The sequence below is a fragment of the Gopherus flavomarginatus genome, chromosome 14, assembly GCF_025201925.1.
Source record: "Gopherus flavomarginatus isolate rGopFla2 chromosome 14, rGopFla2.mat.asm, whole genome shotgun sequence".
Taxonomy (NCBI): Eukaryota; Metazoa; Chordata; order Testudines; family Testudinidae; genus Gopherus; species Gopherus flavomarginatus.
The window spans coordinates 25,444,566-25,458,378 of NC_066630.1; the positions used below are offsets into that span (position 1 = coordinate 25,444,566).

Here is a 13,813-nt window from a genome sequence, read left to right on the forward strand (position 1 = left end):
AGGCCAACTCCTGGAGTAAACATGAATGAAGACATAGGATATGGCTGGTGTTCCTAACGGCTGGTAAGGAGAAGGGTAGACCTTAAGTCTTTGCAGATTGATGTACCCTCATTCTCCACTGTGGGACAAGAGAATTCAGAGGTGGTCTGAGTCCAGTGAGTTAGGTTGAAGGATGTCAACCCTGATTTATTGGTTATATGGAAAAAGGCCATTTAAACCCATGCTGGACTCCATTAAGGTGTCTGGTATTGATGGGAGGGGAGACAAGGAGGCTGCACTCACTCCCATTGATATTCCAATTAAAATTAATTAATAAGTTGTGGTCTCTGCTTTAATATCCATCCCCGAGTTTGTGTCTCATTCACCTGCATATCCTGATCAACTACTATTTTGTATTAAACAGTTTTCTGTTCACTTTAGCCTTTATATTTCCTTACTTTGGTTAGTTCATCTACAAGCAACGTTTATTTAATGCCATACTTCTGTATTTGATTAAATACCATATAGCAAAACCACTGTCTCTTTGAATCAATAGTTTGAGATGCTCCGTTTTCACATATCTTGGAATGTCTCTCCAGTGGTTAAAGTGGTTAAAGGACTGTTGTAAATCAGATCCTTCTGGTCAGGTTTTTCTACTTTGTTATCTTTCAGTCACTTTATCTACTCAACTTTTAATTTACTAAGATATTGATTTAGATTAGCCACAGAAAGATCAAAGAGAAGAAAAAATAATTATGCTTTTAAGAGTTCTGTTTTAGTTTCCAGAGGAAAAGCAACAGAACACACACTTCTGAAAGTCAGTTTGCTTTCAGACGCTCTACACTGCAACTTCACTGGTATAATCTTTTCAGAAAAAAAAAAATGTCTAAGGAACCTTTAGCTGTCTCTCTCAGATCAAAAAGGATTGAAACTATTTTATTTCTTTTATAAAACCAAGCAAGAAACTTCTCACTTTTTATCCTCTCAATCTAGCTATATCAAAAGAGCCTAAAACAATACAACATATTGTGTTGTTTCATAATCATGTTCAAATTATCAGAAGCTGAAGCTATCCCTGAGCCTTCTCTGGGACTCCAGTATGTGAAAAGTAACTTTTCAGTTTGTCTCTACAACAAAAGGAATATGAAAATCTACAAAGCTTTTTGATAGTAATTAGAACCAAATTCTGCATTTACACTGCGGTTTAATATCTAACATCTAAATTTTGATTCTTCACTCAACAAGTTAGGTAAACATATTTATTATATTTCCTATAAAATATGCTCACAAAATCAGAATAATTTAAGAATGTTCAAGATCCCAGATATCCTGGGATCTAAGTTAATTTAAATGTCCATCAAATACGACAAAGTTTCTAAAATTATGATACATCCTTTGGCCATATTAAGATACTTCTGTTTGCTACAACACATGGTAAGAAGAAATCCTATTGCAGATTGCTCCTTAGGATTTACATCTTTCAAAAGAAAGCTGACATATACTTTGTGAATATTAATATACAGAGCATCAGTCAAAACCATCTGCTTTTTGGAATGATTAACAGCCATGTCCATCAGGGCAATACAAAACCGTGAAAACATGGATAAAAAGCATTTTGGAATATTTTGAGGTTCTGTTCTCTCTTTCAAACGGCACACAATAGGCAAATGTTTGTAGATGGCCTAAATTTTAATTAAAACTTAAATTTTTAATGACTTTTGCACAATACATTAAATAAAATTTCTTAGCATAACCTCTACATATCATTGAACTTCTACTTTACTCTGTTATACTACACATGAAACCTGTATTCAGCAGCTATACCACAGACCAGCAAAATTCAGTCACCCAGGAGAGGTGATCTTTAAAGGTCAAACTAAACTGTGCTAAAAATCTTGAGCATTTTTTAAGTATCAGCATAAAACAAGACGAATCGTCTACCTCTAATACTGGCTCTCTTCTTAATCCCTCAAGAGCATCACTATATTTAAGGCAAAAATTGCTGTACCACACATTAGAGGAACCATGTCATGACATCTAAATAAGGGCTCAATCCTGCGAATACTCATTAATGAGGGTAAAGCTAACCATCACAAGTAGATCCACTAATGTGCAGTAATGTTAGCAGAATCAGGCCCATAAAACTACTAGTTACTGCTGTGGGACAAAGGACTATCTAAAGAAATCATCTAGTTCCGGAGAATAAATTGTGTGTTTAACCTATTTAATATGTGCATTACCTGAATCACTGATAAAAAACTGATGACATTTTGTGAAAGGGGTCACAGGTTATTAAAATTTTGGAACCACTGATGTAGTATGTATTTACATGACTATGATGCCTGTAGAGGAACCACTGAAATCTGCTGGACAAAAACTTAACATTAAAAAACATTAAAAAAAAAATCTAGAAAAATATAACTAATTAATAAAAAAAATAAATATGCAAGTGTCAGATAGCTTAGAGAGGAGGAAAAAAAGAGGAATCTCACCAAAATCTGCAAACACTGATTGTCCAACAACCATCGTGTCTTCAGGTTTTTGCTTTGTATCTGTGGCATTGGAGAAATTTCCATCCTATCAAATACAATAAACATACACCATACAAAATTACACTAATGAACTGCAAACAAACCAACGAAAATTTGAAGTGTAAACTAAAGACTAAAAATAGCTTTTAAAAAAAGGATTAATAAGTGAAAAACTGTCTTTTAACTGGGAAAACTTGCACTGTTTGGAATACTGGAGCCTAAGCTGCCAAACAAATCTGATGTGCAGACCCTTAGTCCTGAACAGAATCTCACAGAAGTCAACAAGACTCCATGAATGAGTAAGAGTATGCACATTTGAATATGTTTGTAGGAAAAGATTTAGTTAGTTCATTGGCATAATCATAGGATAAAGATGTCTAAATATTTAAAGCAATGTAATAAAGTAAGATTTACAATTTATGAAATTACTCTATTAATATAGAAATTACCTTCCAGATTATTCTGATTATACTAGTGCTGAGCAGGGCTTGTTTCAACAACATGCAATATTATGAATTAAAACCTGATACTGCCAAGTGCAGAGCCTCTTTCCAGTCCCGCTGAAATAACAGGAGTGGAGGACACTAGGTGTAGTGCAGGGTCAGGCCCCAGCTGTTGAACAAAAAATGGTACATTTTTAATTAAATAAAAAAAGATCTGAGGCCCAGTGCTCCAATCACTTTACTGGGAGTCATGCTCACTTGAGTACCTGAAACCTGTAAAATGCAGTATATTAATTAATATCTTGAGTCAAAATGTAACAGGTGTGACATCTCAGAAAACAACTGCAAAAACATCATGAAATATTTAACATTTGATCAAATCTGACATATATATTTTGGAAATCTAGGAATAATAAAATTAAGAGTTCCTCCTATTGATTCAGAGTTTTCTCAGTTGTAATTTATGTTCAAATTGGACCAGTTTTGTGTTTTATCCTCCTGTGTATTTTTGTTCTATTAATAAATAAATTTAAAAAAGGTACTACTAAAAAACCCAAGGGAGTGTTTCATACTTAACCCACACTTTATACATTACTCTCATGTTACAATTTCTTCAGTGTTATATAACAACAAAAGCACCTGCTACATCAGCAGAGAAAGCACGTGTCTGGGGCAGCACAGGCTAAGGGGCGGCATTGCGTCCATTCTTGGGGCAGCACAGTCTGAGCAGCCTTTTTTTTTTTTTTTTGCGCTTCAGCAGTTTGGGCGGCACTCCAAGTGGCTTTCTTTTTCTTTTTTTTTTGTGCTTGGGGCGGCAAAAATGGTAGCGCTGGCCCTGGTGCTATATATGCAGTTTCACTGCAGAACTCATTTATGTTAAACTGTAAACTCTAAAAATATTTACATAAATTTATGATGGAAACTAACAAAACTGAAATGAGACCTCAGAATATGTAAATAGATGCATCTTATGAATTCATATTGAAAAATAACACTATAGTGGTATAGGTACTAGCCACTATCCTACATTTTCTTCACTAGTGTACCCCTCCATTGCGGTGGCTGGCACTGAATCAAATTAATATGGTAATGTTCATACATCTCCTGTAATTCAAGCACTTCATCCAAACATCTGTTGGAGAGCTATCGTAAGACACACTCCAAAGTTTTTTGTCCTCTTCTTCCTCCCTCCAACCTCGTCCAATCAGCCCCTCAAATCTCCTGTTGTCACCCAAGAACACACTTCCACTCTTTCCCCTGGAGCTGATGTCAGGTCCTTGGTACCTCCTGGACCCATTCGCTACACACAAGCTGCTGCTGACTGACCGATCTATCTCAAGGCATCAATTCCTCTGTCCCTGATTGATGGCATGTGGACTTCTGTGAGATTTAAAATATTTTTATGGTATTTTAAGAAGCATATAAAAAGCCCTACCACTTACCATTTCAGGTTGATTTTTATTACACTCAGACAATTTATCTGACTGATCTCCCTTTTAATAACAGGTTATCTGTTTGAAAGGTATATCCATAGAACTAGTTTTACAGGAGGGATTAAAACTGAGTCAGATCTCTCGTTACTTCTCCGATTATTTGTATTTTGAAGATTGTCCATATTTTTCTTACTCATACTCTGTTTAGATTTAGAGACTTAGCTCCCTAGATGAGGTTTCTTTGGGATAGTTTTCCCTTGACATCTGATTATAGCTAATTTTTTTCTTGGAGTATAATCTGTAACTGATAATGGCTCAGAGGACAAATTAATCAATATGGATGCAAAAACAGAGTGATTTCCCCAGAACTGTTAAGCTCATATTGTTTTCCATGAACAGCTCCAGTAGAATTATCTGACAGCAGAGCTGACTCTGTAATCCCTACAGATGCTAGTTATCTCATTGCAGTAAAGAGGACTAAGCCCTACGTCAAGTGACCAGAAAAGAAGAACAGAGGCCAATACCTCTAAAGCATTTTGTGGTAGATCAAAAGAAGAGAAAGTTTCGATTCTGAACAATTGTTATCTTTATTCAGAAAGATGTATTATGTCTTAAAGTCTCTGAAGGATCTAATATCCAAATTATTCTTCTTGACTGATTTGAGTAAATTTAGATTTTACATTTGAGACCTCTGTAAATGCTGCATGTGGTTTTTATTTATGTGGTAGTTCGATTGCAGCCATTTGCACTGAGAACATGAAATAAGGGCTTCCACACACTGAATTCTTATGTCACCTTTGATCCCTTGATGACAGAGACAGAAATGTATTTCAGATTAAAAGGAAGAAAATACTTAGTTCTGAAACAGTAAAATTTATGTTTCTCGATTACTCTAATTCTGCTCAAAGATGCAGATTTCAGTTATTGAATCTAGGTTTTCAGTAAGCCAAAAGTTATATTTTATCCAGTAAAGTTTTGAAAGAAATGTCTACATACATATGCATGGACTGCACTAATGAAAACATATTTTAAATTATTTATATTTTTCTTATAATTATAAATCATTATCCCCAATTCTTCCCAACATCTAGAACAGAAGCCAATCAATATATGTGATAATAATTTAACTACAAATATTTATTTACTGGAGTTTTAATTACATGTAAAATATTCTCACTTTTGAACCATATCAATGCCATGCAATTGTTTATTCCAACTAAAGACTGTAGTATTTAAAAGAAGATATTATGGATTTTATTCCACTAGCAATTCAACAGTGGATGCTGGTTTTCAGGTGCCGGGGGGGGCGGGGGGGGGGGAAGGTGGTTCCTTTTTCTGTAGGTAACATGTAAATAACATTTTTCTTGTCTAAAACTTTGTAGTCTGTAGCATTCTAAAATCCATAACTAAAACAGAACTGGTCCACAATGCAAATAAGTCAGAACCAATCTTTTACTGGACTGGACAATTCCATTAAAGTATGGAAGTTTGCTTATAAAAATATTAATTATGTTACATAGCTTTGTATGTAGAGTTAGCAAACTGAATTATGAGTATATAAAGCCACCTCAGAAGTCTGGTGACACTATAAAACATGAGGGCAAAGCTCAAATGGTTTGTATCGTCACCAGAACACTGATATGGAATTATAGCTCTCAAAATGGCTTGTCTACACAATGGGGTAGTTCACTCTTTGGGGATGTGATTTCTAAAGTGCAATAATCTTTGCACATTAATTGGCGAGTGTAGAGCCTGCTGGTCCATACAAAGCTTCCTTAGTGTACTTTAACATAGTACTGTTTCAAGCAGCACTACAATAAACCACACCACCAGACTCTACACAGACCAATTAATGTGCAACACATTACTGTGCTTTAAAAATCACACTCCTGTAGAGCACATTATCCCACTACTCTGATATCATGGTCAAGTTATAACTGATCTCTGCTTCTATTTGTCCCTCTTATAAAACAGAGCTAATACCTACCTTACAGTATTGTTATACAGCTTAGCTCACTAATTTGGAAAGCAATTTGCACCAACCTATTTGTTTTGATATACTTTGAATTTAAGATTTTTATTAACGATGATCGGGTTTGTTGAAAAAAATCACTATCAAAATATTAAAACAGGTACCAGACATAAAATAAAGGAATAAAGCAGATATGTCTGCACAAGTTATAGGCTACAGTAAATCTACGTATTATAAGTTACAGTGATTTTTTTATTTTACTTTTTTAATTAGGGTATGTCTTCACTACCAACATTAAAGCACTGCCGCAGCAGCACTTTAACATGGCTATGCAGTCGCGGCAGCAAGCTCTCCCAGCGCTGTAAAAAGCCACACCCCATGAGAGGAGTAGCTACCAGCGCTCGGAATTGGTACACTGTTTACACTGCCACTTTACAGCACTGACACTTGCATTGCTCAGAGCGGTGTTTTTTCACACCCTTGAGTGAGAAAGCTTCAGCGCTGTAAAGTGGCAGTGTAGACAAAGCCTTAATTAATTGTACTTCATCCATCTTTCCTGAAATAGTGCAGCTAATTTAATACATGCAGTGAATCATTGTATTTTTCTTAATTCTTTTATTCTTGTCTGCCAGATTTCTATAGCTGACATTTGTTTTTCCACCCACAATGGCAAATATTTACTGGTTGAAGGCACAAAGAAGTCCAGACACCCTGGAAGGGGAACAGAAGGCTTAAACCCCCAAAATATACAGTTAAAAGCAACTGATAGTACACAATGTCATTGTACTACACAAATCTATTTAGTAAAATATTTTCTGAAAGCTTGTAATGTTCTGAACTTGATAGTCATTATGAGAGATGTATACACATCATGGTTATGAATTTATGTATACAGAAACTGTGCTCAACGTTCATAGCAAGGAAGGGTGGGGAGCAGTCAGTCAAGGAGGGACACCTTCCAAACCAACTTCAAGCGCCCATCAATTGTCCAGCCAGAAAACAGATAACTTAGAAGATAAAATCCCTTTTCTAATACATGGAAGTGTAAAGCCTGAAATTGTGTCTATGCTTATTTTCTGTGTAACTTGCATATGTTTCCTTTCCCTTACACTTTCATCTTTAAATCTGTGGTTTTTCTATTAAACTTTTTAGCAGATCTGATGTGTAAATTGTGTGGAGTGTGTATGCCAAAGCAAACTGACAACAGTGGGACTGGTTTCACACCTTTGGGGGGGGTGCCCCACCAGAGAGGAATAGCTTGAGAACTCAGGAAGACTGATTTGGAGAGACTCGGGACTGGAAGGGTTATTGGTGTCACCTTGAAAACAGGAACTAGGCTGTGTCAGGGATTTCAATCACAGCTGCACAGCACTACAGACCATAAAGTTATAGGGCAAGTAGTAACAGAACTCTTTACCAGTCTGGGTTTTCTCCAAAATGTCACAGTACCTGTGTTTAATTTCAGGACATTTTCCTAATGCTATAGTGATAGGAATTTGCAGTGGGGGTGGGAAACAATATCCCTGATACAGCTCTGGCATCAATATTTTATCAAAGTGGTTTTCAAACTGGGGGTATGCAAGCTCTTATCAGGGGGTACGCGAGGAAAAATCCTGTAATGGCGGACAACACATTTTATTTAGTATAGATGTTTTCAAATTGTGGGGCATGGAGGAATGTTCATTCGGGGGGGGGGGGGGGGGGGGGGGGGGCCAATTTCAAACTTTTTGAGCTGAGCCCCTGCTTTGAGCTACAATCTTTGATTGCACCCCCTTCTCCAACCCAGACAGGCTGAGTGGCTTGCTGAAGTGAGTCAGAAGTGGAGGTGGCGTTTCCTTCCCAAGCCCTGCTGGGCTGCCCTGAGCCATCTGGTATCACCATTCCTACCTCCAACTGTTCATCCGTACTCCCCTGAGACGGTGGCCCCACAATTTAAAAACCTCTCAAAGCTGTTGCTAAATGGAATGTATAAACCTGAGGGGGCATGTGATCCCGTGTGCCCTTTCATGTGTCAACTGTGTCTTTTCTGCAGATAAGGAGGTTCACTCATCAGCTAACAGTGTACACAGAATACATGCATTCTATACCAAAAGCTGCATTCAAATATGCTTGAAATGCATAAAACGATACTTTTATACTTTTCATTAAAGACTTACAGGGGCACATATTGTTTCTTTATATTACTGGTATTTTAGGAAAAACTAATTGCAAGTACTATTAAGTAATGTTAAATATACAGTCTTGATTGACCATTGCAAGTCTCTCCATTTTACCGCTCTTCAACATAAAGTAAAGGTAATTATGGTTAGATGAAAAAGGTGCGTGTCTTTATTCTCATAATTTTGATGCTAAGCTGCACTAAAAATTTACTACACAATAAATTTAAGTGATAGTGAATTAATCTCCCCACCCACACTAATGCACATGTTAAGCAAGGCATCTATAAAAAAGGCATTGTAAGGAAGTTCAGTGTAATATATATTGTACTTAAGATTTTAATAGATTTCTTACTCAGCTTCTATTACAGCCTTAATTTACAGTATAAACTATAAAAGGTGATCTCTGCTTGATTTGATAGCATGGCTGCAGCACATGTTGTTGTATGGGAAGATAAGATTTTAGTCTTAACTCAATAATAATCCTGAATCTAGATCATCATTTATACTAATACCCTTTAATGATATTCTGACAGAGTAAAGGAGCTAGAAACAGCCCCCAAGAGTACTCTGTACAAGGGGCCTTCCTGGCATAAGAGGTCTATGGTGGCACTATTCCAAGTCTTAACTGTAGGGTCAGAGCCTGAGTCAAGGCTGGAGGGCACTGTACTGCAGCTATTTTATTATTTAAACATGAATGAAAGGCATAAAATTTAAAGCTACCAAAACAACTTAAGACACCTCCATGCCTCAAAGCTGTACTATAGCATCATCATATCCTTAACCCTGCTGTCCACACCCAAAAACCTCACACTCCAATATTTCTATGTTAGATATTGTCACATCATTCTAGAAGTGTCTGTCTTTACCAAATCGATTCTCAACTGATTTTTTCTAAATGTTCCACTCCCTCCACACCCAGGAAAACGCCTGAAGTGAGTAGTATCTCCACAAGATCTCCATGCCATTTTGTGCACAAAGCAATGGTAATGACATTATCCAATTATATTTTACTTAAAGACTGCCTATTCAAACCTTTCATTTTTATCTCATACTACCTAATGGCTTTTTATTAACTGTTACAAGCCAATTTGAATTGAATCATAGCTTTTAATTATATAGAAACATCTTGAAAGCAGATAATCAAAAAATGGACTTCCTGCTGAAAAAGATTAATGTCTTTTGTTTGTTTTTCCTTTTTTCATAATACTCAGAGTTGTGCTGTGATATCTACTTGGGAGTTTCCTATCTATAATTAGAGACAAGTTCCACAGGAAAAAGTGTGTTATCTAAATATTTCACGCACAAAAGCCCTGAAATCTTTTTAGCCACATTTAAATCAAACTAAAAATATCTAAGACTGGAGGCAACAAGGAAAAATTACTCCTTTGAAAATCTTTTTCTTCATAAACCATCATGCTGACAGATTAAATGACAGTAACCTCTTACGACAGCTGACATAACCACAGGAGCCCTGTTAAGATGTGCATTAGGGCAGACTGATTGGTTTAATTGGCAGTCATGCTAAAATCCTGCAGAGGAACTGATGCTGAGTTGCATCATCATCTCCTCCAGCAATATTCAGCATTTGGAATACAATAGTGCAGCTATGATCTCTTAATGTCAGCTCTGTTTATTCTTGAAATCAGTATCAGCTACCTCCTTGTTTTATATTTCTTAAAGCTATACATTTTAGCATAAGATGTTTGCTGTATTTTATTCCTTACCTTATTTACCCATGTTTCAAACTGAATTTTTTGGGAACTTGATAATGTAGTAAGGAACAGATCTGAAAAGACAAACATAATACAATTAGAAAACTTAATATTTGATTATACACATGCTTTTAACCCTACATATAATAGATGTAAATTAGTTTATTTAGTAGTCCAGTGGTTTTCGAATGCATAAACAAACGGATCAAAACTATGAAAAAAAAAAAAGAGCTTGTTTTCAGCCCTGGGCCTCTACTTGTACAAGTACAATTGTGTGAAAATACATACTTTTGGTATACTAATGCCTGTGCATGTATACACATACCTAAACAAAAACATAAAAATAAAAAAGATGTACACATATAAGCGCTAGAAAACCACGTGCATATAAGTGACGAGTTAAAGAGAGCTAGCTATTACAAGAGATTAGTTAGGGAAAAGAGCTAAACAAGTCTGAAAACTGAAGAAAACATCACACAGAATCTTTATGATTTGCTAAACATCATAATGTTTTTCTAGCTTCTCTGGCATCAAATTTAGCTCTCCAGTGATTAGTCAAAAAAAATTTCATCAGAACATTACTGCTTACAGAAGAATCTATATTTTTGATTGGAAGAATTTTGGGAAGATTTCCAGAGAAAGAAAATGGGAGGACGGAAGGGGGAAGGAAAGTGGGGGAAAGAATGACGACAACCTTTTTAAACACAATCACCTTTCAGCAATCTGAGGGCCCATTTTGTTAGTTTTTCCTTCTTCCATTTACTATTTTAAATTTAAAATGGCAAAACTATTTCACTACTTATGTAAAGGAGCTCCATGACTGTGCTCAAGTGTTGTCACTATTCAGGGTAGAATAGAGTTGTTCCTTTGTAAATAGTAAGAACCCTCAAAGTGTTAAATTAATGCCTTTCCCTGATATCATCCTGAAGAAGCAGATGGAATATGTTATATGAAAATTTAAAAGCCACATTAAGGATAAGTGTCCTTTTCTATTAAAGAATCCCTTTTTTAAAAAAAACCCTGAAAACTACAACATTTTACTCTATCTTTCTAGACCCTTAAAAATGTCTATCAAGCATTTAAGACTTATGAATGGACGACCTTCTGAAAATGTGACTCACAAAAAGATAGTCTATGGTTAACTTTTAATAATCAATGGTTCTTTACAATTAGAGCTTTAAAAATATTTAAAAATACCAGCAAAGATGACAACCTAATTAAACATCCCAGTTAAACCAAGATGCACTCTAGCCCCTAAGCCATTCTAGTGACTTCATTTATTATGTTAGTTAGTATAATGATACCATGGCGACAATTTTACTCAGTGCATATAAATGGAAGGCCTTAAAATGGTAATTTGCCTTATTTGAATTTTAAAGCTGTATTAATCCATATGCATTTTAAATTGAAATAATCAAGACTGATGCATAAAAATATGATGTGTCACAAGGACTCTTTCTCTTTTTTTAAATTTACTTACTATAATTTGGAAAACAGAATTTCAACTTGGCAACGTTTAACTTTTTGTCTGTGGAAAATCATGGATTTATATGTAGTCACTGAACAGGATTTGATAAATATCTTAAAAAATAAAAAACCTAGCCACAAAGGCAAGGATGATCACTTATTATAGCCATGCGAATAATCTAGTGATTAGTTAAAAAAAAACAAAAACAAAAAACAAAAACATTTTTTCTTCACTTCTGCTGAACCTGGCAGTTGCATTGCATATGGGTAGGGCCATGAAATTCATGGCCATGAAAAATGAGTCATGGACCGTGAAATTTGGTCTTCCCTCATGAAATCTAGTCATTTGTGTGCTTTCACCCTACGCTGCACAGATTTCACAGGGGAGACCAGCATTTCACAAACTGGGTGTCCTAACACAAAAGAGGGTGTGTGTGTGGGGGGGGTTTACAAGGTTATTTTAGGGAGGTCATGGTATTGCCATCCTTACTTCTGTGCTGCTGCTGGCAGAGGCTCTACCTTCAGAGCTGGGCTCCGCAGCTGCTGCTCTCTGGCTGCCCAGCTCTGCTGGCAGCAGCACTGTCACCAGCAACAGCGCAGAAGTTAAGGATAGCTATATTGCAACCCCGCTACAATAACACTGCAATCCCTTCACAACTCTTTTTTGGGTCAGGACTCCTACAATTACAACACTGTGAAATTTCAGATCTAAAGATCTGAAATAATGAAATTTACAATTTTTAAAAACTGGTGACCATTAAATTGACCAAAATGGACTGTGAATTTGTTAGGGCCATACATATGGGGCCCAATCAAACTCCCACTGAAAAGTCAATGAAAGACTTAGGGATTCTCAAAAGTAAGAGCAATTTTAACATTCAAAACACACAAAACGTTCTCCACAATAAAATGTTTAAGCACATTTGCAAACAGTAGTTGTCATGGTTGGCTCTAAACCAGTAGAGCTCAAACTTTTTTTTACTGGCGACCCCTTTCACATCACAAGCCTCTGAGTGCGACCCCCCCCCCAATAAGTTAAACACACTGTTTAATATATTTAACACCATTATAAATGCTGCAGGCAAGCGGGATTTGGGGTGGAGGGTGACAGCTCATGACCCCCCATGTAATGCCCTCGTGACCCCCTGAGAGGTCCCGACCCCTAGTTTGAGAACCCTTGCTCTGAACATTCTGTGTGTCTCCATACCACATGTAGAATACCTGGTGAGTAACAATGGCAGCTAACAACAGTTTCTTCTTTAGCAGAGACCTTGGCTGGCTGTGACGCATGGCTAGAAAGGGTTAAACAGCTTGCAGGCTGAATGACCCAAAGCTCATCTTTAAAGTCATGTTAGAAAGGTATGCGAATGATATTTAGCATGAATGGCCCTAATTAGGCTAGTACTTTGAAATGCAAACCTATATTGTTAGAAGTAATACTAATTGTGTGTATCTTAGATGCTACCAGTTAACAGAGAGTTCCTGTCTGTCACTGTAACTATTGATTCAGAGATCAAAAGGGAATATTAACATTTGGATGAATCTTGGGTAAAATAATGTCATCTATATGTCTCTTTGAAGTTTGTAATAGACTGCCTAATGGATAAATTACCCTATGTTAATTTGTGTAACTAATTATTGGTGGTGTTAGAAAGCAAAAGGTTGTATCAAAAGCCTATTGTTTAACCAGAACTGTGTGGTCAAGTGGATACTAGGACACTGTATAAAAAGACCCTTCGGTCCTGCTTCTGTCATCTCAGATCTGCTTAGGCTTCATCAGGGGAAGTTTGAGTCACACGACTGAGGTCCCAGTTATGCTGGTATGTCCTGAATATGATATTTGGACATTGGATTATGACCTATGAACTGAACCTCAATGGACTGAACTCATGTCTGTATGTATATTGATCTTTTAACCATATTCTCTCTTTTGTTTTAATAAATTTTAGTTTAGTTAAAAAGAATTGGCTGTAGTGTGTATTTGGGTAAGATCTGAAATATTCAATAATGTGGGAGGTAATGTGTCTAATCCTTTCGGATTGGTAGAACTTTTTCTTTATATGATGAAACTTGATTGACAGAAATTTTCATCATATTTGACATGGGTACCTGGATGT

General features: G+C 36.3%; 1 protein-coding gene across 1 annotated transcript in view; it reads right to left on the minus strand.

Moving 5' to 3' along the window:
- ITFG1 (integrin alpha FG-GAP repeat containing 1) overlaps positions 1 to 13,813 on the minus strand; it is a 199,787-nt gene that overhangs the window by 133,972 nt on the left and 52,002 nt on the right. Inside the window, exons 7-8 of the mRNA XM_050923080.1 lie at positions 10,242 to 10,303; positions 2,472 to 2,556 (exon numbers count right to left, since the gene is read on the minus strand). Of these exons, the coding sequence (XP_050779037.1) occupies positions 2,472 to 2,556; positions 10,242 to 10,303 (147 nt within the window). The remainder of the gene's footprint in view (positions 1 to 2,471; positions 2,557 to 10,241; positions 10,304 to 13,813) is intronic.